Source organism: Sphaeramia orbicularis, chromosome 17 (genome assembly GCF_902148855.1).
Source record: "Sphaeramia orbicularis chromosome 17, fSphaOr1.1, whole genome shotgun sequence".
NCBI lineage: Eukaryota > Metazoa > Chordata > Actinopteri > Kurtiformes > Apogonidae > Sphaeramia > Sphaeramia orbicularis.
In genome coordinates, this window is record NC_043973.1 from 34,235,894 (window position 1) to 34,262,461 (window position 26,568).

The following is a 26,568-nucleotide window of genomic DNA, read 5'->3' on the forward strand; positions in this document are numbered from 1 at the left end:
GGGCTGAACAGACAATAAAAGAAAACAGCTGCTTAAAACAAGTAAATAAATAATTCATTCGTTAATATGAATAGAAAAATAAACCAGTATAAAGTTATGACAGATGTGAAAACAGTGAGTGTGAAAATATGTATAAATATTAATACTGTATATAAAAAAAATCTAATTTGCAGAAATGTCTTTGTGAAACTTTGTGTAAGTGTTTGCTTTTGCGGGTGTGCAAATAAAAATGCACTGAAATATAAAAGATGGAAGTTCTATTGTGGTAGAAACATGTCACTCAAGCACTTTTGTTAAATTTTCACAGTATGTTTTGTTTTTTTTTAAGATAAAATAATAATGAAGGTATTCTGTGTATTTTGTCTGTTCTTGTGTAAGAAACAGATCAATAAAATGTACTCAAAATATAAAAGTAGAAGTAGATATTGAGCAGTAACACTATTCATATATACCTTGTTTTTGGATTAATTTTACAGCTGCATTAACCTTTACAGGACACTCATAGAAATACTCTGAAATTCAAAATGTCTACCTTAGTGTGTAATTAGAGAACTTAAGACTTTATTACTTTGGTGAAATTTTTCTGCATTTTTCATTGTTACATAGAAAATCAAGGTCAATGAAGTTCCCATATTTGGTTCCTTACAAAAAAATACAAGAAGGAAATACAAAAAAATACTAGAAAAACACATGAAAGGTGAAAGGAACTTGTATTTTAGAATATCATACCAACATAAGTGCTAATACAGACACCTGTCAACATACAGATTATCTAATTTTATTTATTTTTATTTATAACCTTTATTTAACCAGGGAAAAATCTCATGAGGATTCAAAATCTCGTTTTCAAGAGTGTCCTGGCCAAGTTTAATCTACGGTGTTGCATCATATTCTTAAAAGACCTCATGTTTCTAGTGTTGTTGCACATATCACCAAAATATTAACTTTCAAAAGCTCAGAAAAAAAAACAGAATTTACTGGAAAATCTAAGGCATTTAAAACATTTGGAGATCTGAGGTTTTTATTAAGCAGGAAGGGGATTAAAAACTGTCTGAAAAGTAAACAAAGCTGTGAGATATGCAGGATGTAAAGAGGTAATGATACACAATGTAGCTCAGAGATGTAATGGAACTGAAGTATGAAGCTACATGAAATGGAAATACTCCAGTAATGTCGTAAGTAGTTGAGTAAAAGTACTTGGTTACATTCCATTGCTAAATATTTGCTCAGGCTGTGCAGTTCTCTCTCTCTGGCTCTGACTCTTTCGGTGTCTTTCCTTCGCTCTGGTCTGAGGCTGCAGACACACCAGGGTTCACTGCTGTAAATATGCCTCTTGGATTTGTGGGATTCAAATTATTTATTGTGGTTTTTGCAGGAACGTTCCTCCTGTCCAGCGGCAGCACAGAGGAGCTTCCATCCCAGAGCGGGTCGTCTCATCTGAAGCCCACGGTCCTCATCACCATCCTCGCACGAAATGTTCAGCACAGCCTCCCTTACTTTTTGGGATGTATCGACAGGTTGGACTACCCGAAGGATCGCATCTCAATCTGGTAAAGTTGAGTTCCATTAGATTTTCTCTGATTATTTTCCTCTGGGAACTCTGTGGATGTCTGTGCAGTTTAACACCATGAAGCAAAATGCCATTCTTGACATTCTGCATCACTGTTCATCGCAAACAAGCCATTCTCAGTGAAGTGAGAAAACTGCACACAGAGAAAAGACAGAAGTAAAAGAAACTGGAAAAAAAAACTTTAAAAAGGGAACGTGTAATTCATTTTAAGGAAGCAAACAGATCATATACGATAGATTGTATCAAAAACCAGTTCCACTTCTGTAAATCTGGAAAAGAAAAACACACACAAAAAAAAACAACCACAAAACAAAACAATTAAAGTCTCCATATTTATATTCATCAACAAACTAACTTTTAACTAAAGGGAAAAAAGAAAGGTGAAAGTTTATTATTTTAGGCAGATTACACCAAAGACACACAAAATGAAAAATAACTTTAGAAAAAAGATTTCCGAGTTCTTTAAAAAGAAAAAAAAAAAAAACACTCAAATCTTTAGTTTTAAGGTAATGTTCATATTCTAACAACAAATAATTGTAACTAATCTCTAGAGGAGGAAAAGAAAGACAAAAACATAAAGTGAATGAATGAAAATTTGTCATTTTTATGAAAACGTATTCTTTTACTTGAGAGTTCATTTTTTTGTTTGTTTAATTCAAACAACACATCTGTAAGGAAAATTCCTAAATGTCTAAAAGAGGGGGAACAAATACAAAGCTTCCATTTGAGTGAAATGTTAATAATCAGACAACATTTATGATCTGACTGGACACTTACAAATAAGAAAAAAAACTCACACAACCAGTTCTTCATTTACAACAGATTGCACACAACCCAGAATATAGAATAAATGCAATTCAATTCAAGTAACACATCAGGAGGAGAGATTTGAGTTCAAATCAAATCAAAGTTTATTTATTATAGCACTTTACAACAATATAAAGAAGGCCCATGAGCTTTACACCTAAAAGCATAATTAAATTATAAGGTAGAAACAGGTTCGTCAAGTACCATGAATATGCAGAAAAGTTGAAGACAGAAAGAGAAACTAAAGTAAAAAGAACAAAAACAAACCGAATCCAAAGACAGAACAATAATAGAAGACAGTGTTCAGGAGTCCTCTGTGTCCTCAGGGCGGCCTCGGACCACAGTTTGGACAACAGCACGGAGATGCTTCAGGAGTGGCTGAGAGGAGTTCAACACCTGTACCACTCAGTGGAGTGGAGACCGGCAGAGCGGCCCAGGTGAGGAGAAAACCAGCACAACAGGTCTAGAAAAGCAGCAGAACAGAACAGGTCTAGAAAAGCAGCAGAACAGAACAGGTCTAGAAAAGCAGTGGAGCAGAACAGGTGTAAAATCCACCTTCTGGACACAGGCTGGGTGTACAGAGGCAGTGGATGAGGGGTCCTGGTTCTTCATCACATCCTCATCCTCCTCTTTCCCAGTTCCTATGCAGAGGAGGCGGGTCCAAAGCACTGGCCCAACGCTCGTTTCACTCAGGTGATGAAGCTGAAGCAGGCGGCACTCAGGTCGGCCAGAAGAATGTGGGCCGACTACATACTGGTGAGACCACAGAGTCCACTAAGACCACAGAGGACAGACACAGCTAACAGTCTGATTCATGTCTCTCTCTCTCTCTCTCTCTCTCTCTCTCTCTCTCTCTCTCTCTCTCTCTCTCTGTCTCTCTCTCTGTCTCTCTCTCTCTCTGTCTCTCTTTCTCTGTCTGTCTCTCTCTCTCTGTCCTGTCTCTCTCTGTGTCTCTCTCTCTCTCTCTGTCCTCTCTCTCTCTCTGTCTCTCTCTCTCTCTCTCTCTCTGTCTCTCTTTCTCTGTCTGTCTCTCTCCCTCTTTCTGTCTCTCTCTCTCTCTCTCTTTCTCTGTCTGTCCTCTCCCTCTCTCTGTCTCTCTCTCTCTCTGTCTGTCTCTCTCTGTCTCTCTCTCTCTCTCTGTCTCTCTCTCTCTCCTCTGTCTGTCTCTCTCTCTCTCTCTGTCTCTCTCCCTCTCTCTGTCTCTCTCTTTCTCTGTCTGTCTGTCTGTCTGTCCTCTCTCTTCTCTGTCTCTCTGTCTGTCTGTCTGTATTCCTCTCTCTGTCTCTCCTCTGTCTCTCTCCTCTGTCCTCTCTCTGTCTCTCTGTACTCTCTCTCGTCCTCTTGGCTCTGCTCTGTCTCTCTGTCTCTCTCTCTCCTCTCTCCCTTCTCGGTTGTCCTCCTATCTCTGTTTCTCTGTCGCTCTGTCTCTCTCTGTTCTCTCTGGTCTCTCTGTCTGTCTGTCTCTCTGTATCTCTCGCTCTCTCTGTCTCTCTCTCTCCTCCTCTCTCTGTTTTCTCTCTCTCTGTCTCTCTGTCTCTCTGTCTCTCCTCTCTGTCCTGTCTGTCTGTGTGTCTGGTCTCCTCGCTCTCTCTGTCTCTCTCTCTGTATCTCTCTGTATCCTCTCTCTGTATCTCTCTCTGTCTCCTCTCTACTCTGTTCTCTCTCTCTGTCTGTCTGCTGTCCGTGCTGTCTCTCTCTCCTCCACTCTCCTCTCTCATCTCTCATCTCTCTTCTCTGCTCTCTCTCTCCTCTCCATCTGTCTGTCTGTCAGTTTGTGGACAGTGATAACCTGCTGTCCAACCGTCTGGTGCTGTCTCACATGATGGCAGAGAATCGGACGATCGTGGCTCCGATGTTGGAATCCAGGAGTCTTTATTCGAACTTCTGGTGCGGCATGACTGCTCAGGTACAGACGGTGTCACACAGCTGTGGGTGATGATGGAGGTGACGCAGATGAACTGTACTGACCTACAGGGAAATTCACTCATACACTCAATAATAAAACCTACAGTTTCACCTTCTAATAACTGACCAGGTTTCAGCAGATTATATTTATATCTCAAACTTCAGTTTTACGTCATATGTTTAATCTTCTTATTGTTGTTTTCACAGTTTTTATTATTTTATATAGTTTGCTTTATACTTCTCTTTTAATATCTGATGTCCAGCACTTTGTTTCAACCATGGTTGCTCTAAAAATGCTTAAGTTAAACTGAGTAACTTTAGTTTAGTTTTTATTAGTTTTAGTATTTTACAAGATTTTTGTCCGTTCTGTTTGATAAAATTGAATAAAATATACCTTCAGATAAATAACTAGTCCCAAATAATAACTGTGGAAGATGTATATTAGTTGAAAAAAAAATCAGCTCAACACAATAACAATGAAAAAGTATTTAAATTGTAGATATGGGCAGTAAAAACACTGAAGATATTTTTCATATCTACCCAAATTACTTGATTTATAAACTTATTTATACACTTATTCATATAACCTCTAATCTATATGTTTATGTAATATGTTTAACCTTAGTTTAGCTTTTATTAGTTTCAGTGTTTTATGAGGTTTTTTGTAGCTGTTCTGTGTAATAAAACTCAATAAAATATACCATCAAATAAAAAAAAAAAACATTCACAAATAACAACAATACTAATGTGTGTCAGTGGGAAATATATGAACAATGACAACAAAAAAAAAGGATGGAAAATGTAAATGTAAATGTGGGCAGTGAAAACATTATATACATAGTTCATATCAACCCAAAATATTAGGTTTATCTATGACACAGGTGTCAAACATGCGTCCTGGGGACCAAAACTGGCCCGCCAAAGGTTCCAATCTGGCCCGCAAGATGAATTTACAAAGTGCAAAGTGCAAAAATTACCCTGAAGATATGAACAGTCAAGGGCGTCAAACTGAAAAATAACAGCATAATAACCTAGAAATAATGACTCCAAATGTTCTTCTTGGTTTAATGTGACAAAAATAATATGCCATCATGCCTATAAATAATGGCAACACCATTTTTTTCTCTGTGATTTATTGCAAAGAACATTAAATTCTGATATCCTTTAACAAGAAAATGTCAATAACCTGAACAAATATGAACAACCTGGAATGTCTGTTGAGCCGCATTATGTCATAAATTCCCATTATGTAATAAAAGTTCCAAATGTAATAAGAATGTCACGTCGTCTTGTAACAAAGCCGCGTTATGTAATAAACTGACACATTTTGTAAAAAAACTACCTCAATGCATTATGTAGTAAATTTTTTCACATTTTGTAGTAATTTATTACAATTTGACAAATTTATTACAAAATGCACTTGACACATTTTTGTTTAAAAAAAAAAAATGTAATAACATGGTTCATTATATAATAACACGGTGGTGCAGTGGTTAGCACTCATGCCTCACAGCAAGAAGGTCCTGGGTTCGATTCCAACACCAGTTGACGGGGGGTGGGACCTTTCTGTGTGGAGTTTGCATGTTCTCCCCGTGTCTGCTTGGGTTTTTTCCGGGTACTCCGGCTTCCTCCCACCATCCAAAGACATGCACTAATAGGTTAATTGGTTAATCTAAATTGCCCATAGGTGTGAATGTGAGAGTGATTGTTTGTCTCTATATGTTCAGCCCTGCGATGAACTGGCGACTTGTCCAGGGTGTACCCCGCCTTCGCCCCTATGTAGCTGGGATAGGCTCCAAGCGACCCCCGTGACCCTAGTGAGGATAAAGCGGGTTCAGAAAATGAATGAATGAATGAATGGTTCATTATGTAATAACAATCCAAATTTATATAATTTCAGAGCAATTTAGAAAAAATTAGTCACAGGAGCTACAGGTAATGGAATCAGAACTATAACCACATTTTACAGATTAATTTAACACATTATTATTCTATTGCCGTGTCAGTTGTGTCTGATACAGTATCTTATGATCTTGGAAAAATGTTCCTTGACACCCTCAGATTGAACAGCAAACATTTATTGTGTGTTTTATCCATTTATGTCACAGAGATCAGCTTCATTTTCCTGAAAATAAAAATGTGTCAAGTGCATTTTGTAATACATTTCTCAAATTGTAATAACTTACTACATAATGTGTAAAAATTTCCTACATAATGCATTGAGGTAGTTTTTTACAAAATGCGTCAGTTTATTACATAATACGGCTTTATTACAAGAGGACTTGACATTCTTTTTACATTTTGAACTTTTATTACATAATGGGAATTTATGACATAATCCGGCTCAACAGTGTCTAAAGAAAAATCACTGCAATTTTAACAATATTCTTTCTGTTTTTGTGTTTTAGTAGATCTGATCTGTAATGCACATGTAGAAATCATACATTGAGGCAGAATATTGATCAAATTGTACTTGTTTTTCTTCAGGAATTTCAGTTTTTTTCCAGTTATTCACATCTTTTTTGTTTTGGATAGAAATAGTGTCATCATCTAATGCTATTTTTGCACTACAAATTTGGAGTTGTCATTATTTATAGACAATTCTGTTATTATTTTACTGGTCCGGCCCACTGGAGATTAAATCGGACTGAATATGGCCCCTGAAAGAAAATGAGTTTGACAGCCCTGATCTATGAAATAACAGGCTCAAGATATTTCTCCCTATTTTTTTTTTTTTTCATTTCAGCTCATTTGTAAACACACATTACAGTTCCAGTTGTCATTTTCCTTGTTTTTATTTTATCTATCTCAACCACAGCGCTCTTTGGTGCTTATTTTTGCCTGTTTTGTTAGTTTCCATTAACAGTGTGGACTCTGACAGGGTTACTACAGGCGAACCCCAGAGTACATCCCCATCCGAGACTGGAAGCGTCAGGGCTGCTTCCCCGTCCCCATGGTTCACTCCACCTTCCTTCTGGACCTGAGACGCAGCGCAAGCCGGGCCTTGACCTTTCACCCCCCTCACCCAGACTACGCCTACCATCTGGATGACATCATGGTCTTTGCCTTTTCTGCAAAGCAAGCAGGTGCAACGCAAGTTCAGTCGGATTCATGTTTTTTTAATAACACTGGTCAACAACAAATTTATTGTTTAAGTTTTTTGAGCTGATTTAGGATAATTTTGGTGTGCTGACTCCAAAAATCACATTAATTTTGCTCAATCAGGTCAACTTTCTGAACTATGCTACATATTGGCTTTTTAACATTTTTGCTTACATTTATGGGCATTTTCACATCATATGATACAAAATGTCAGCCCTATGATGAACTGGCGACTTGTCCAGGGTGTACCCCGCCTTTGCCCCTATGTAGCTGGGATAGGCTCCAAGCGACCCCCGTGACCCTAGTGAGGATAAAGCGGGTTCGGAAAATGAATGAATGATACAAAATTCTTTCACATTTCTTGCAATAAACGAGTTCTGAAGATTTTACTTTTGCCAATTTATGATTAATGTTTTTTTTTAATATTACAGGTGAATGAAATGGCTTCGACTAGAAGATCTTGCAAAAATAAGCCTGACATATTCTGCTACATCTGCGGTGAATACACCATTGTACCTAACAGGAATCAAGTGATCAAATGATTTTTTTTTCTCTTAACCCTTTCATGCACGAATTATGAGAACCTTAGTCAAGATTTTTTTCTTCACTGTTTAGCCATGAAAAAAACAATGCGATCGAGTGTTTTTTTTTTCTATGGAATCACAAAAATATCCATGCATTTAATTTTTGAAGTAAAGAAACATGTGTTTAAAACCCAATATCAGAAAGTGATATGAAAACAATGAAATAAAAACATTTTTAATGCTGCTAATCTGATGTCTTCTCACATTTTAACATATTCTAATGCTAGTAATTACTCACTTCATGGAGATAATATGCAAAAAAAAAAAAAACCTTCTTGTCTAACAAATAACAATTGATTTATACTTAAACATGTTAGTGCAGATCAGGTTTATCAAGAACAGTAAAGTTACAGTAATGATCTGAATTACAGTGTATGGGATGGTAAATAAGCGTCCACTGCGTTGGCTGATATGGAACTAAAACAACAAAACCCATTAATATACTAGAAGCACTCGGAGAGCGCAGACCTCCGCCAAGGCTGATCAGTGGGCCCCCCCGTGGGCCCCCCCGTGGGCCCCCCCACCCCCGATCACCACCAAAATTTAATCATTTCTTTCTTATCCCATTTCCAACAAACCCTGAAAATTTCATCCAAATCTGTCCATAACTTTTTGAGTTATGTTGCACACTAACGGACAGACAAACAAACAGACAGACAAACAAACAAACAAACCCTGGCAAAAACATAACCTCCTTGGCGGAGGTAACAAGAGAACAGCTGGAGAAGAACTGTCCACTGGAGTGGACAGTGCATGAAAGGGTTAAAACCTATTTTGAGTGAGAACTATATAAAAAATCTACCGATAAAGTCACAAAAATGTAATCAATTTTGTGAAAAGATCAAATTTTTCAAAATCAAATGAGCAAAAAAACCTGACCTGATTGAGAAAAACAGGTGTCATTTTTGGATTTAGCGGTGCAAAATGGTCCTAATTCAGTTGAAAAAACCTAGACAACTTGCAAAAAACATTTCTTTGTAACCCAGTGTAATCGGTGACGTGATAAGAGCTGATGTCTTCTTCTTCTGTGCAGAGGTTCAGATGTATGTGTGCAACAAGGAGCATTATGGGTATTTACCGGTGCCGCTTAGACAGCATCAAACCATGGAGGATGAGGAGGAGAGCTTTGTGCACACCCTCACAGAGGCAATGAGTAAGTAGAGTACAACTTCTACTCCACTACATCTGAGGGAGTAGACTTTTAGATAGATACTGGACTTTTTACTCTTCCAATCCAATCCAACTTTATTTGTAAAGCACTTTAAAACAACCACAGTGGACCAAAGTACTGTACAGAAAAATAAATAAAAACCAAAATAACAGCGTATAATACAACAATAGATTAAAAGACACAGAACTGTAAAATAAATAAATAAATAAATAAATAAAAAGCAATTCAGATCATTCATAATGTTGGCTACCAGGAACACACAACCTCATTATTCTTACAGTCAAAACTACTCAAGTTCACAGACATTGTGGACTATCAAACAGCTCAAATAATGTACAAAGCTAAAAATAATCTTTTACCAACAAATATACAGAAATTATTCAGTATTCATGAGGGGGGTTATGATTTAAGGGGGAAAATTAACTTTAAAATTCCCTTAATACGCACGACTAGGAAGGGTTTTTGTGTTTCTGTCAGCGGGGTGAGACTGTGGAACAGATTTAATGTAGAGTTAAAGCAACGACCAAGCACCAAAGAATTTAAAAAGAGGTACAAAGACACAATTTTTCAGAGGTGCGGGGATGAGGGAGGGCTTGGGGATCACTGGGTGTGATAAATATGTACAAGTATGTGGTAAGTGTGTGTAAATGTATGTATAGGTGTGTATGTGTGTGTGTATACAGGGTGGGGAAGCAAAATTTACAATATTTTGAGGCAGGGATTGAAAGACAGTGTATGACCAATTAGTTTATTGAAAGTCATGAGAATTTATTTGCCACAAGAAAATTGACATAATAGAAAATGTTTTTATTCTATGTGTCCTCCTTCTTTCTCAATAACTGCCTTCACACGCTTCCTGAAACTTGCGCTAGTGTTCCTCAAATATTCGGGTGACAACTTCTCCCATTCTTCTTTAATAGTATCTTTAAGAAAGTCGACATTGCTGTGTGATGTTCTATTGGTAGCATGTTCTAAACGCCCCAAATAGCAGAATCCAGAGGGTTTAGATCTGGGCTAGAAGGCGGCGATAAAAACATGATTCCCAAAAATTGCTAAAGTTGGATTTGTTGCTGTTGTCAACAAGTGTTTTGGTGTTCTTGTGTAAGATTTTAACTTCAAATCATATTTTACTGCATTTCTAATGGTCTTGTTGTCTACCTCAAGTTCAATTGCCATTTTTCTCATGGATTTGGTTGGATCCTTTAGGATTTGGGATTTGAGAGCTTTAATAAAAGCTTTGGTACGTTTTTTGTTGCTTCCTCCACTTCCAGACTTTCTCGTAATAGTTTTGCTCATAGTCATTCTCTTCTTTCCATTCTAAACAGTCTTTATGGACACTCCAACTATTTTTGAAATCTCCTTTGGTGTGACGAGTGCATTCAGCAAATCACACACTCTTTTATGTTTGCTTTCCTGATTACTCATATGGGCAAAAGTTTCTGAAAAGGTATGGATAATAGTGTTAGGTATGATTATGACATCAATATATGTTTGGTTTCAAAACAATTGACATAGTGCCTGCTGAGAAAAAACAACTAAATGTTCATTGTAAATTTTGCTTCCCCACCCTGTATATGTAGGTGTACATGTGTGTATAGATCTGTGTATGAATATGTATTTACATATATGTGTTATTGTATTATGTGTTTATGTAAATCATATTATATTTGATCATAATAATATAAAGCCAGAAACCTAATTATTTACTAGTAAGTATCAGTCAAATAATGGCATAGTGTATAGATCTGATTAGATGAGGAAGGTTATTGTTGTTATTAATTATATAAGGAGAAGGTGGAGTTTATAAGTTACACTTCTTCTCACTCCTTTTCGAATATGTATTATATGTCTTATGTTTAAGTGTTTTGCTTATTTATTTTCTTCTGTTTGACATTCATGTTCAAAATAAATACATCAGTCAATCAATCAATCAATCAATCAATAAAAATAAAGAATAGATAAAACCTAAATAAAACTATAAAATACAAGGCTAGATGAAAACATTAACCCTTTCATGCATGAATTATGAGACCCTTAAAGAAGATTTTTTTTTCTTTATTCCTCTTTGGGCATTAAAAAAAAACAACAATGCAATTATTATTATTATTATTATTTTTTTTTTTTATGAAGCTTTTTTTTATGGAGTTGCAAAAATGTCCACCCGGCTGGACGCCATGTGTTTAATTTTTGAAGCAAAGAAACATGTATTTACTGAAATACTGTGTGAAAACTATGAAATAAAAACATTAAATGCTGCTAATTTGATATTTTCTCACATTTTAACATACACTACAGACAAAAAGTTATGGATATTTTTAATTTTTGGGCTATTTTTTTCAGTTGGGATTCTTGCACAATGCTTTTACTTTTCTGTTTGAATTGAATTAAAACACATTTTTTTATTGACCAGACACAGTTTTATTTACAAATGGCAAAAATGACAAAAAAAAGACCAAAAAACAAAAAAAAAAAAAAAAAAAAAAAAACAGAAATATCCTTAACTTTTTGTTTGTAGAGTACTCTAATACTAGTCATTACTCACTTCATTGACATAGTATGCCCCAAAAAAAAAGTAAAATAAAACTTTTTTTGTTAATGACAGTCTAATAACAATAACAAGGAACTGATTTACACTCAAACATGTTAGATCAGGTTTATCTAGAACAGAAAAGTTACAGTAATGGTCTGAATGTCAGTGTATTATTATGGGATGGTGCATTAGTGTCCACTGTGTTGGCTGATATGGAACTAAAACAACAAAACCCATGAATATACAAGAGAACAGATGGAGAAGAACTGACCACTGGAGTGACCACTGTGCATGAAAGGGTTAAAAGACATAGAGCAACTGTAAAGATAGATAGATAGATAGATAGATAGATAGATAGATAGATAGATAGATAGATAGATAGACAGACAGACAGACAGACAGACAGACAGACAGACAGACAGATAGATAGATAGATAGATAGATAGATAGATAGATAGATAGATAGATAGATAGATAGATAGATAGATAGATAGATAGATAGATAGATAGATAGATAGACAGAGAGACAGACAGACAGACAGACAGACAGACAGATAGATAGATAGATAGATAGATAGATAGATAGATAGATAGATAGATAGATAGATAGATAGATAGATAGATAGATAGATAGATAGATAGATAGATAGATAGATAGATAGATAGATAGATAGATAGATAGAGAGTGTTACTGCTAGTTGTAGAGCAGGGCTCTAATAAATAAATAAATAAATAAAAATACAGAAGAATCGATAAAACCTACATAACACTATAAAATACAACACTAGATGAAAACATAAAAAGCTGGACAATTAAAAACAACAGCAAATAAGAACAATAAACCAATACCAAATAAAACAATTGAAAAAAAAAAAAAAATCAGATCACTACTCTTTTACATTTGTCGGACAGCTGCAGTTACTTTTCAGATATTTGTGGCGGAAATCTGAGTAAAAGATGTCAAACCCAGAGCTCAGATTTATTACTTTAACCCATAAAGACCCAAACGTCCATCACCGACCTAAACCATCTGAACTGTTTAATACCTGTTGATCCATTACTCCTATCAATACATGTAAATAATTGGTGTAAAATGCAGTTTCTCAACTATAAATCATAATCAGATATGACTCATTTGGACATTCAGAGGCTCCGTAGTTACCGTGGAAACACCGTCATCTTCTACAACACTGATTCACCAGTCAAACCCATGGAGTTGGATCAGTGACAGTGGATGGACACACTGGGTTTAGGTTCAGTTAAGGAGAGATTTTACAGGAAAAGTCACTTCTCCAGCATTTTTTTCAGTTTTTTATATAATAACCTCAACTTTAATCTGAGCTTTTATGAACATCTACATGATCAGTAAATTAAATATAGGAAAATACCTAATTTATCCTACTATATAATACACATTCTGTGTCCCATCAGTGTTCCATCACAGGAGGGTGTTTGTACAGGTTTTCCTCAGCCTTCAAAGACCTGATCACCGCCAAACTCGCCAAATGAATACAAACATTACCTGACTATCTATGAAGCACAATTTTATATCTGTATTCAAATGTCACGAGGTATGCTGGGAGATTTTTGCCTCTCTCTACTTTGAATTCTTCACCCCTGCCACCATACTCCATTTTTGGAAGTGGTTCTGCTGCCGTTCATGACATTTCTACTGCTAGCAGATGACGCTACAATGTGAAGGCTGCATTTACAATAATGTACAGGCACTTTTCACACACAGCGGCACCACGGGTAGAATGCCGCTAGTACTGATAAAATACAAAATATAGAGCCTACTATTCTAAATAAATGGTGATAAATCATTTAAGAAAGGTTAGATACAGAGAAAATTTAATTTAGGAAGTGACTTAAAAGTAGCACTGGGTCTTTATGGGTTAATACAGCTTTTGCAAAAAGGTCATTACCATTACAGACTTACAAAAGGTTCTGCAGTAAATTAACAAAGAATACATGGATTTCATTTTTTTTTACAGTCTCTTTAACAGCTTTTAGAGACAGGATACAGGATTGGAAGTAGGACATTAGTAGGATTCAAGCATGTGAAAATGAAGACAAAAAAGACAGAAAGAACATAATGGATGCACAGTTTATACATTTACACATTTACACATATACCTACATACATATAGGCCTGTATATCTACACATATACAGTGCATACATATACATATATACAGTACAGGCCAAAAGTTTGGACACACCTTCTCATTCTTCGCATTTTCTTTATTTTCATGACTATTTACATTGTAGATTCTCACTGAAGGCCTCAAAACTATGAATGAACACATGTGGAATTATGTACTTAACAAAAAAGTGTGAAATAACTGAAAACATCTCTTATATTCTAGTTTCTTCAAAGTAGCCACCCTTTGCTCTGATGACTGCCTTGCACACCCTTGGCATTCTCTTGATGAGCATCAAGAGGTAGTCACCTGAAATGGTTTTCACTTCATAGCTGTGCCTTGTCAGGGTTACTTAGTGGAATTTCTTGCCTTATTGATGGGGTTGGGACCATCAGTTGTGTTGTGCAGAAGTCAGGTTGATGCACAGCTGACAGCCCTATTGGACAACTGTTAGAATACATATTATGGCGAGAACCAATCAGCTAAGTAAAGACAAACGAGTGGCCATCATTACTTTAAGAAATGAAGGTCAGTCAGTCTAGAAAATTTCAAAAACTTTGAATGTGTCCCCAAGTGCAGTCGCAAAAACCATCAAGCGCTCCAACGAAACTGGCTCACATGAGGACCGCCCCAGGAAAGGAAGACCAAGAGTCACCTCTGACGCTGAAGATAAGTTCATCTGAGTCACCAGCCTCAGAAATCGCAAATTAACAGCAGCTCAGATTAGAGACCAGATGAATACCACACAGAGCTCTAGCAGCAGACACATCTCTACAACAACTGTTAAGAGGAGACTGCATGAATCAGGCCTTCATGGTCAAATAGCTGCTAGGAAACCACTGCTCAGGAGAGGCAACAAACAGAAGAGATTTATTTGGGCCAAGAAACCCAAGGAATGGACATTAGACCAGTGGAAATCTGTGCTTTGGTCTGATGAGTCCAAATCTCAGATCTCTGGATCCAACCGCCGTGTCTTTGTGTGACGCAGAAAAGGTGAACGGATGGATGCTACATGCCTGGTTCCCACCGTGAAGCATGGAGGAGGAGGTGTGATGGTGTGGGGGTGCTTTGCTGGTGACGCTGTTGGGGATTTATTCAAGATTGAAGGCAACCTGAATCAGCATGGCTACCACAGCATCCTGAAGTGACATGCCATTCCATCCGGTTTGCGTTTAGTTGGACCATCATTTATGTTTCAACAGGACAATGACCCCAAACACACCTCCAGGCTGTGTGAGGGATATTTGACCAAGAAGGAGAGTGATGGAGTGCTGCGCCAGATGACCTGGCCTCCACAGTCACCGGACCTGAACCCAATCGAGATGGTTTGGGGTGAGCTGGACCGCAGAGTGAAGGCAAAAGGGCCAACAAGTGCTAAGCATCTGTGGGAACTTCTTCAAGACTGTTAGGAAACCATTTCAGGTGACTACCTCTTGAAGCTCATCAAGAGAATGCCAAGAGTGTGCAAAGCAGTCATCAGAGCTAAGGGTGGCTACTTTGAAGAAACTAGAATATAAGAGATGTTTTCAGTTATTTCACACTTTTTTGGTAAGTACATAATTCCACATGTGTTCATTCATAGTTTTGAGGCCTTCAGTGAGAATCTACAATGTAAATAGTCATGAAAATAAAGAAAATGCAAAGAATGAGAAGGTGTGTCCAAACTTTTGGCCTGTACTGTACATACAGGTATATAGCTACACATACAGTTGCAGAAAAAATTACTAGACCATCAAAAGTCATGAAAAACAACGGTTCTGTAACCCAGTCCTAACTCCTGTGTGTGCCATGTGACTAAAACAGAAAAGAAAACATGGAATGAATAAAAGCACTGTTTTTGTCAGTACAATGACACAGATACTGATGGAAGAACTGAAGGGATTTGGGTTTTTATCCAGAAAACATGTTAAATGCATAGATATCAGCTGTGAAATTCAACTACTGTGAGCTGTTTTTGTTGTTCTCATTATATTTGTCCAAACAAATGGATCTTTAGTTGGACCAGGCATTAAAATGAACAAGAAATTGTAGAAAACAAGGGGTGGTCTAATATTTTTTTCTGTGACTGTACATATACATATACTCTATATATATTTGCCCAAAAAAGAGTGGGAAGAAGTACAATTTATTTACTCCAACTCCCATTCCAGTCATATATTCCTTAATAGTATAATTTTTTTCATCTGCTTCCTATATAAGTATAACATACTGTGGCATGTTTGCCGCAGTGCATTATTGGTAGTGGGTATTTTGTTGTAAATGTGTTATTTTTATGTGCAAGAATTCAGTGGGGTTGTTGTGTTAGTACTAGTTTTGACTTAGTATGTGTATGGCAATGTTTATTGGCCTTTTTGTGTACTTTTTTTTGTATTTTTGTAATTTCTAAAGTTGCACCCTGAGTGAGAGCCATAGGCAGAGCAATGGCTATCCTGTTGTGATTGTTCATCAATGTTTCTTCCTACTTATCAAATTAGTAACTCATCTTATGTTATTATTTTACACAGAGCTGACTACTTACTAACTCCCACCTATGCTACAATACTGTGTAAAATGTTACATATTATAATGCTGATGTATATATACCAGTAATATCATTCTGGTATTAACTATTTTCAAAAACTCCCCAGCATGTACTATTATCTATATCATCTGTGTTATTATGACAGTCATGATCACCACCATCATTTCTATTCAAATTCTATAATACAATAAGATTTTATTACTGTCTTTTGTCTCACCATCACCACATCACTACTATAAACAATACATTTTGCTGATAATACTTTAACACTTTTAATAGTTACAATAATGACACTTTAACATATATAGCGTCTCAGTATTTACTTCACCACTGTCTGTTTTATTGTTTTTCACATACACTGCTGCCCATAAAGTTGGAATAGTTTAGTTTTTAGACCCATTCCTCTTTATATTCCTGTCTTTGACCTGGTGCAGTGATTACATATGAGTCCCAGTTCAAAGGATTCAAAGGAGTTTATTTATCATTCCATCACAGAGAAAGAATGAAACTAGTTACTGAGGACCTGTATTAGCCATAGCAATATAGAATAAATAACTAATAAATAAATGAATACATTAAAATTGACTAAAATCTAAGGCTAATTTAAAAAATAAAGTAACATATACGTCTAAAATTTAGCTTTAAAATACCTACATAAAATAATGGCACATTTACAACCCTACACTTCTATAAGAATCTGTGTAAATAAATCACATCATCACAGTCATTTCATGAGGAGAAGTAACAGTATTTTATTCAATCCTTCTGAACCACAGTGTATTAGACTTTACATTTCAGAGTTAAGGCTCTCTTTTTCCCATCTTTACTCACTATTTCCTAAACCGTCGTTTTTGTTCTCACACTCCTGACACATGTCTCACCGCTCTGTTAAAGCCCACCGCCTCTCATTTCACTTGCTCCTCTTTTTATTTGACAATTTCCACACCGGTTTAATGTTGAACTGAACTAGGAATACCCCTTACAACTGCAGGCCCATGCAAGAAAATGTCAGTTTAACCCTTTCATGCATGAATTATGAGAACCTTAGTCAATATTTTTTGCCTGAGTGTTTTTATTCCTCTTTAGGCATTAAAAAAATGATGTAATTGTTTTTTTTTAACCCTTTCATGCATGAATTATGACAACCGTAGTCAAGATTTTTTTCTTTTTTCTTGTTTTTATCCCTCCTTAGGCATGAAAAAAAAAGCAATTGAGTTTTTTTTTTTTTTTAATGAAGTTACAAACATGTCCATGCGTTTAATTTTTGAAGTAAAGAAACGTGTTTAAAACCCAATATCAGAAAGTGAGATAAAAACAATTAAATGAAAAGATTTTAATTCTACTAATCTGATGTTTTCTCACATTTTAACATATTCTACTGCTAGTTATTACTCACTTCATGGAGGTAATATGCACAAACACCCCCCACCCACCCCTTAAAAAAAAAAAAAAAATAGCTTTTTGTCTAACAAATAACAATTGATTTACTCTAAAACATGTTACTGCAGATCAGGTTTATCAAGAACAGCAAAGTTACAGTATTGGGATGAATTGCAGTTTATGGGATGATGTATATATGTCTATAAATAAATAAAATTTATGTATAAGCGTCCACAGTGTTGGCTGATATGAACTAAAAAAACAACAAAACCCATGAATACACAAGAGAACAGCTGTAGAATAGCTGTCCACTGTGGTGACCACTATGCATGAAAGGGTTAATGAATCTATTTTTTGTGGAGTTAGAAAAATGTCCACTCAGCTGGACACCATGCGTTTAATTTTTGAAGCAAAGAAACATGTATTTAAAACTCATCATCAGAAAGTGATATACTGTGTGAAAACAATGAAACAAAAACATTTTTAATGCATCTAATCTGATGCTTTCTCACATTTTTATCAAACTAATACTAGTTATTAATCACCTCATGGAGAAAACATCTTCCTGAGACCCAGGAAATTGATAATTTTAGCTTTTTTACATTTAAAATGGTCTTGATTGGAAACTGCATAATGGAACATTTTTTTCCACATACATTTAAAAAATCATTTTTATTTATTGATTTATTTTTTTTAATGGAATGTCCTTTGCAATGGACAGTATTTTTTAAGTTAAACTGTCAGAGGACAAAATGCATTGCTGGGTCTCAAGAGGATACGCAAAAAAAAACCCCACAAAAAAACACAAAAAAAACAGAAAACTGTTAATTACAGTCTAATAACAAATAGCAATTAATTTACACTAAACCATGTTAGTGCAGATCAGATTTATCAAGAGCAGCAAAGTTACAATAATGGTCTGAATAACAGAGTATTATTATGGGATGGTGCATAAGTGTCCACTGTGTTGGCTGATATGGAACTAAAACAAAACCCATGAATATACAAGAGAACAGCTGGAGAAGAACTGTCCACTGAAGTGACCACTGTGCATGAAAGGGTTAATGTGTTTTATGTGAACTGCTTTGACTAGTTGACTTCACCTTGGAGCCTTCGCAGTATCTGCACCCTGCACCGAAACAACCGGGAAAGATGGGCTTTGATGAGGTAAACATGCACAGAAGTATTTATGAGAACAGGATTGGGTTCCACAGATGATTTAAGAGTCTCTTTATTCCCTGTTAGATCTACCTGATCAACCTGAAGCGCCGTTCAGACCGACGGCAGAGGATGCTCCGAACTCTGGCCGTCCTCGGCATCAACGCCACATTCACAGAAGCCGTGGATGGCAAGTATGACATAAGAGCAAACGAGAACTTTGAATCCTTGGCCTTTGAAACCATGTGAGATGTTTGAATTGTATTATTTTTATTCAGTTGTTTAATTTGGTGTTGGTTTTGTTGTTGTTTTTAATTGTACAGCTTTTTATGTTTTTAATCTATTCTTGTATTTTATTATTTTATTCAGGTTTTATCTACTCCTCTGTATTTTATTTATTTATTTATTTATCTATTCTTGTATTTTATTCTGTTATTTTGTTTTTTATTTATTTTTCTGCACAGCACTTTGGTCCACTGTAGTTGTTTTAAAGTGCTTTACAAATAAAGTTGGATTGGATTGGATTGGATTAGAGGAGCATAAAACATACAAATATATAAAAGCATAAACATAAAAACAATAGAAGTTCCTCTTGAAAAAGCATCACAATAAAAGACATTTTAGAATTAATGGTTTATCCAAATGTATTGATAAATGAATAAGAAATCGGTACTGAAGTGTTGGAGCAGACATACATTTTTTATTCAAAATGCTCATCTATCCTCTATTCTTAACTATAGTTAGAAACACAAATTAATGTAGCCACATAAATAAATGTTTAATGGAAATGTTGAAGTACAAATTTCTCTAAATTATACTAATTGGATACAAGGCAAGGTAAGGGAAATTAATTTATATAGCACCATTCATACACAAGTGCTTTACAAAGGCATAAAATTTCATTAAAACCATAGAGAATAAAACATAAACAAAAGGAAAAGATGAAGGAAATTAAAACAGGAATAAGAGAAAGTTAAAACAGAAGCTAAAAACAGTGACTAAAATGAAAAATTTAATGTCAAATCAATCAAGTGCAGGTATTAGAACTGAAAAATCTAATGCAAGTAACTCAGCTTCCACCTTCACTCTTGTATCATCGACGTGTGATAAAATATCTGTTAGTACAAATGGGAAGTGGAGTTAACAGCCTGTAAAAAGCACAGTTATAATAGAGTTATTGTGTATTCAGAAAACAAGAAGTAACCCTTTATCTGTTCGTATTTGTTTACTGTCAGTTTCAACGTCTTAAAGCTGATGATGGCTGGAATAAACGTAGATGCTTGTGTTTTTCCAGAGCCTTGAACTCCTCTCAGCTGCAGGCTTTGGGGATCGACATGCTGCCCGGGTACACAGACCCGTATTCAGAGCGTGTCCTGACCAGAGGGGAGATCGGATGCTTCCTCAGCCATTACAACATCTGGAAACAGGTGGAAAATAACACTCTGAGACACTGTTATTATGTTCACGATCACTAAAGCAGATTTTATGAAAGATGCACCCCTTTTCTCAAAACCACACACACAAAACCCATTCACTCAAGCTCTTTCTGATCTGAAAGAAAAAAGAATCAAATAAGTGTCTCAAAAGTATTTTACCTGTGCTCAAAAACAAACAGTGCTTTCAGATCTGGCACAGCCGATCGACGTATAGGCACTAAAGAGCAGACAATACACACGACAAAACAGGCATAATGGAAAACACTGCATCCAAAGCATGCAGAACGTAATGTTTGTTATGTATTTAACATTCAACATCAGAAAAAAATATAAATTAATGCAATGAAAAGCACATTACTGTAAAACATTTTCAAAACTAAAAAAGCAGTCGGAGAGCGCAGACCTCCGCCAAGGCAGATCAGTTTTCAGTTTGTTCATGTTATTCACATCTTTTGAAAAGGATAGTTTGTAGATGTAAACCTTTTCATAATGTAAATTTACTTCTTTCACTCTGAAACATAGAGAAAAGTTTGGAGTTGACATTATTTCTATATTATTCTGTTATTATTTTACAGGTTGGGCCCACTGCAGATCAGATTTAGCTGAATGTGGAACTGAACTAACAAGAGTTTGACAGCCCTGGTCTAGTGGACCAACAGGGATTAAACAGTTTCAGTGGATGATTTTGGTCACCAGTGGTTGTTTGGGTCTTTATAGGTTAAGGTTGGGCTAAAAGAGAGAATTTGCTGATAAAAAAAATGGGCTCAGGGAATGGTGTTAAGTGTTTGAGCATTTCAGAAGAATTGCCACAGCTTGTAGTGTCTAAGGTGAGGGTGATGTGCAGCTTGTCAGTGCCTCAGCCTGCTGTGTGGCGCCCTCTAGGTGGTGCAGCAGGAACTGCAGCAGGTGCTTGTTCTGGAGGATGATGTGAGGTTCGAGCCCAGGTTTGGCAGGAGGCTTATGAGCATCATGGAGGATGTGCACAGAGAAAGACTGGACTGGGATCTCATGTAAGGCCACTCTGAATCTGTTTTTTTTTTTTCCATTTGAATTCTTTGCATTTTCCATTTTCTTTTAACCCTTTCATTCATACTGGTCACTCCAGTGGTCACTCTAGTGGTCACTCCAGTGGACAGTTCTTCTCCAGCTGTTCTCTTGTATATTCACAGGTTTTGTTGTTTTAGTTCCATATCAGCCAACACAGTGGACACTAATGCACCATCCCATAATAATACACTGACATTCAGACCATTAGTGTAACTTTGCTGTTCTACAGGGTGGGGAAGCAAAATTTACATTATTTTGAGGCAGGGATTGAAAAACAGTGTATGACCAGTTAGTTTATTGAAAGTCATGAGAATTTATTTGCCACAAGAAAATGTACATAATAGAAAATGTTTTTATTCTATGTGTCCTCCTTCTTTCTCAATAACTGCCTTCACACGCTTCCTGAAACTTGCGCAAGTGTTCCTCAAATATTGAGGTGACAACTTCTCCCATTCTTCTTTAATAGTATCTTCCAGACTTTCTCGTAATAGTTTTGCTCATAGTCATTCTCTTCTTTCCATTATAAACAGTCTTTATGGACACTCCAACTATTTTTGAAATCTCCTTTGGTGTGACGAGTGCATTCAGCAAATCACACACTCTTTGACGTTTGCTTTCCTGATTACTCATATGGGCAAAAGTTTGTGAAAAGGTATGGATAATAGTGTTAGGTATGATTATGACATCAATATATGTTTGGTTTCAAAGCAACTGACGTAGTGCCTGCTGAGAAAAAACAACTAAATGTTCATTGTAAATTTTGCCTCCCCACTCTGTAGATAAACCTGATCTGCACTAACGTGTTAAATCAATTGCTAATTGTTATTAGACTGTAATTAACAGTTTTCTTAATCAAAAAGGTTTTTTGTTTGTATATTGTCTGCATGAAGTGAGTAATAACTAGTATTAGAGTATGTTAAAATGTGAGAAAACATCAGATTAGCTGCATGAAAAATGTTTTTATTTCATAGTTTTCACACAGTTTATCACTTTCTGTTATTGCATTTTAAAAACATGTTTGTTTGTTTTTTTGCTTCAAAAATTAAACCCATGCTGTCCAGCTGAGTGGACATTTTTGTACCTCCATGAAAAATAGGTTCATTAAAAAATTTCAATCGCATCATTTTTTTCATGCCTAAAGAGGAATGAAAACATTCAGGAAAAAAAACTCAACTAAACTTCTCATAATTCATGCATGAACAGATTAATCACTGATTGTTGTTTCTCTCTGAAGTTACGTAGGCCGCAAACGGCTGCAGGTGAAGAAGCCAGAGCTGTGGGTGAAGGGCTTCAAGAACCTGGTGCATGCTGGGTACTCCTACTGGACTCTGGGTTATGTCCTGTCGCTAAAAGGAGCCAAGAAGCTCCTGGAGGCCAAACCTCTGAACAAAATGCTGCCTGTTGATGAGTTCCTTCCAATTATGTTCAACAAACACCCCAAGTGAGTCCTCCTGTGACAAACTTTAATATTCCACAACAGGGATCATATTTATTCATATGTAAAGTTCTGAACACTGTCAGAGCTGGTTTTAGTTTGGGTTGTACTTTTCTCATGCTAGTGATGGGACTGTTGTTTCTTTGAAGGGAGTTGTTCAATCAGGAGTCGTTCACTGAAAAGAGTCGTTCAACAGACTGGCTCTGTTATGTTCTTGGCATTATTTGAAACACCAATGTTTGAATGACTAAATAGGCTACATGTGATGAATGACATTCCATTTTAAAGGTGTTTAATTGGCGTGGCAGTAAATATTATCTTACCGTAAAAAAGAATCGTTAGTTGAAATGTGTGGAATAAATCCATGACATGAGAGGAGACATTGGACAAATGATGGAACTGGACCAAAAACATCACAGTACATTATGTGGACTAGTCTGTAGGCTAAAAATGAAGAAGAAAATAAAACATTTTCTTATTAAATAACATTTTATTCTCCTCAAAACAAGAACAATGAATGTGTGTAAACATACGGAAAAAATTGCACAAAACACAACAGTGATTAGTCACTGCAATTACCGAAATACCTGAACTGTAGTGACATTCTCAGAACTAGAACAGTCTGTTGGTAAATTGACAGGCAATCAGACACTCCCTCCTTAAAAAAAAAAAAAAAAAAAAAAAAAAAAGAACGGCTCTTTACAAAGACTCGGTTCCCATCGTTCATTTCAAAGAGCCGTTCAAAAGATTCGATTCATTCATGAACGTCACATCACTATCTCATGCAATTCTTGGATCAGTTTGTAAAAAAAAACAGTACCATGTGATACACAGTTTTGTATATGTGACAACATGATTTCGAGAGATTGGACAAGATTCATGTTTACAGAACTGCAGGGCTGGAATAACTGACAGACCTGGTCAGTGTAGAAGAAAAAAGAAAAAGACCAAACTGTTGAACAGTGTGCAAAGGGGAAAGAAACTACAAAATTAGGAGTTATGTAATTAAAAAGCCCTTAGTGTGATTATGCTAAACCTCTTGCCATTCATTGGTTGATCATAACTTTCACATATTATCCTTCGTTCATTAATCAATTCAGGACAGATTTACTAAAAGAGCGAGATTACTACAACTGCTTTAATTTTGTATGAACTAATATTGAGATGTTTTTGGGGTAACTAAGTACTAGTATAATGCATTTTACTAATTTGACATAAGAAATTTATATTAATGACAGGCAAAAAAAAAAGTGTTAGCATTAAAATAAATTAAAAAAAAAAAAATCTAAATTAGCATGATAAATGTCAAATCATCATTTCCTTAAGGTTCCCAGACTGATATTTGGCCCTGAGTGAAAGCTGAAGAAACCAAATGGCTGTTTGTTTTTTAAAGTTATTTGCAATGGAAATAACAAGATGAAAATTATGTTAAAGACCTAATGAGACAAAGACACACCTGTCGCTTGTGATATGTGAGTTAGTGCTTATTTTGTGATTTATTTTGGTTTAATATTGCTAAATCAAAATACAGAAATTGATTGCACTCTGAGATCTCATTAAAAGAAATTAGAGAAGGCTCTAAAATGTTCTCTATGGTCAGAACATGGTTAACACGAGAAACCAAACATTCAAAACCATATTAAGGATTTTTTTTTTCAATATCAGAATATGCAAGATTGCAATTAGAAGAAGTAGAATCAAGTAAAACAACATAATATGTTTTGCTTCATTTAACATTAGCATTAAAATTAACATTAACATTCAGTTAATAGTGAAAATAAAACACACCCAAAAGACCTAATATAGATGCTGATTTCCAAGGAAACTTATCATGATACATATTATTATAATGTCATGATTCTAATTTTATTATCCATAATAAAATTGATCATTAAGTTAAAAAAACCCAACAACAAACAAAACAACTGCATAGAAGTGTTTGTATGATTTTACCAGAAGATTTGTTCAAGACAAGGAAAAAGTGTTTTTAAGAGCAGCTGACGTAACCCTTTATAGAAATATTCTGAAACTCAAAACTTCAATCTTAGCGTGTTATTGGAGGACAGAACAAGACTTTGTTAGTTTTGTAAGATTTTTCAAAATGTTTTATTGTCATGTAGAAAATGAAGGTTGATGAAGTTACCATATTTAGTCCCTTACCCATACGTGGCAAAAAAAAAAAAAATACAAACAAAAAAAAATACAAATAGTATATATGAAAAATACAAGAAAAAACACATGTAAGGTGAAAGGAACGTGTATTTTAGAGCATTAGACTAACATCAGTGCTGGTCCAGACCCCTGTCCACATCCACATGACCCCTTTGAACGTCATTCCTTACATTAGTACCATTAGAGGTGGACCTGACAGACCCTGGAGACCACATTGGACCTCAGATTTTGGACTCACTGTCCTCACTGGAACTGTTGCTATCACTAGTCTCTTTTCCATTGGACATCTGCGCAAAACTTTACCAATATTTACTAAATGTCAAAAAAACAGAAGTGCGTAATGTCAGTTTTTCCATTAAATCACAAATGCGATGATTTCTTTATTTATTATTGCGAAATGACACGAGAAGTCATTCCATAAACATGGTGACGAACATAAATAGGATTTACAGATATATTCATTATTCTTCTATATTCCCCCTCTATCTCCTACTAAATTAAAAAATGATGTGGTTTCCTGGTGTGTCCACACATACACACACGTTCCTTCTTCTTCTCTTGTTGTAACGTACGTCATCATCCAGTTTTTTTAATTCACCTGACTCTAGTTGCAAAAAATGTCTTCCGTTGCAGTTTTGTGTGATATAACACTTGCGCTACGCCCGAAAAACCACCTCTTGCCAGCACAAAAACGTTTCATCGAAAAATGAGACTTTGGGCAAAATTGTCATTTTTTCCATTAGATAAAGTTTTATGCACAAGTTATATTTGTACAATTTGAGGGTCAATGTACGTAAATATGGTGTTGATTTACAGATATATTCATTATTATTATATATTACCCCACTATCTTGTACTAAATTAAAAAATGATGTGGTTTTCTGGTGTGTCCACACATACACACACATTTCTTCTTCTTCTTCTCTTGTTGTAACGTACGTCAACATCCAGTTTTATAATTCACCTGACTCTAGTTGCAAAAACAACTCTTTCCATTTCAGTTTTGTGTGATATACCATTTGTGCTACGCCTGAAAAACCACCTCTTGCCAGTGCAAAAACTTTTCATCAAAAAATGAGACTTAGGTAAATTTTTATGCACAAGTTATATTTGCACAATTTGAGGGTCAATGGAAAAGCGACTGCTGTCTTGTAATGGATGCGGAAATGACCAAAAATAGTCACTTGCCTGATAAAGGGTTAATATAAACTTAAATCCTGATCCAAGAAATGGACTGACAGAAAGTGTAAATCTTTTGCATCTCTTCTCTCCTCCTCAGTGCTGAGTACTTGCACTACTTCGAGCCCAGGGACCTGCAGGCCTTTTCGGTGGAGCCTCTGTTACTGTTTCCCACACACTACACCGGTGAGCCCGGATACTTCAGCGACACGGAGACCTCCACCATCTGGGACGACGAGGCCGTGGAGACAGACTGGGACAGAGGAGGCACCAAACATCAGCCACAAGAGCCAGGAAGTGGAGAAACAGGGCCTGGACCTGCGGACCCTCGGTCTGCTGGGGGTCAAGTGTCATCCTTTGTATCCAACGGCAACAGAGATGAACTTTGAGGGACACTGAGCACACACAGTCAGTGATGTCAACCATAA

General features: G+C 36.0%; 1 protein-coding gene across 1 annotated transcript; it reads left to right on the forward strand.

The window, feature by feature from the left end:
• The first annotated feature begins 1,292 nt into the window (after positions 1-1,292).
• LOC115437598 (procollagen galactosyltransferase 2-like) lies at positions 1,293-26,568 on the forward strand. The gene is made up of 12 exons (XM_030160880.1): positions 1,293-1,550; positions 2,704-2,814; positions 3,016-3,133; positions 4,149-4,283; positions 7,164-7,368; positions 9,002-9,121; positions 18,807-18,880; positions 18,959-19,065; positions 20,166-20,298; positions 21,190-21,317; positions 22,589-22,795; positions 26,241-26,568. The coding sequence occupies exons 1-12, from the start codon at positions 1,327-1,329 to the stop codon at positions 26,527-26,529; spliced, it is 1,851 nt and encodes a 616-aa protein (XP_030016740.1). The 5' UTR covers positions 1,293-1,326; the 3' UTR covers positions 26,530-26,568.

Bases quoted from the DNA above. Each gene is read 5' to 3' on its own strand.
- LOC115437598 (XM_030160880.1), top strand. From the start codon at position 1,327: ATGCCTCTTGGATTTGTGGGATTCAAATTATTTATTGTGGTTTTTGCA. The intron at 1,551-2,703 runs GTAAAGTTGAGT...CTGTGTCCTCAG, and splicing joins AAGGATCGCATCTCAATCTG to GGCGGCCTCGGACCACAGTT. The intron at 2,815-3,015 runs GTGAGGAGAAAA...CCTCTTTCCCAG, and splicing joins AGACCGGCAGAGCGGCCCAG to TTCCTATGCAGAGGAGGCGG.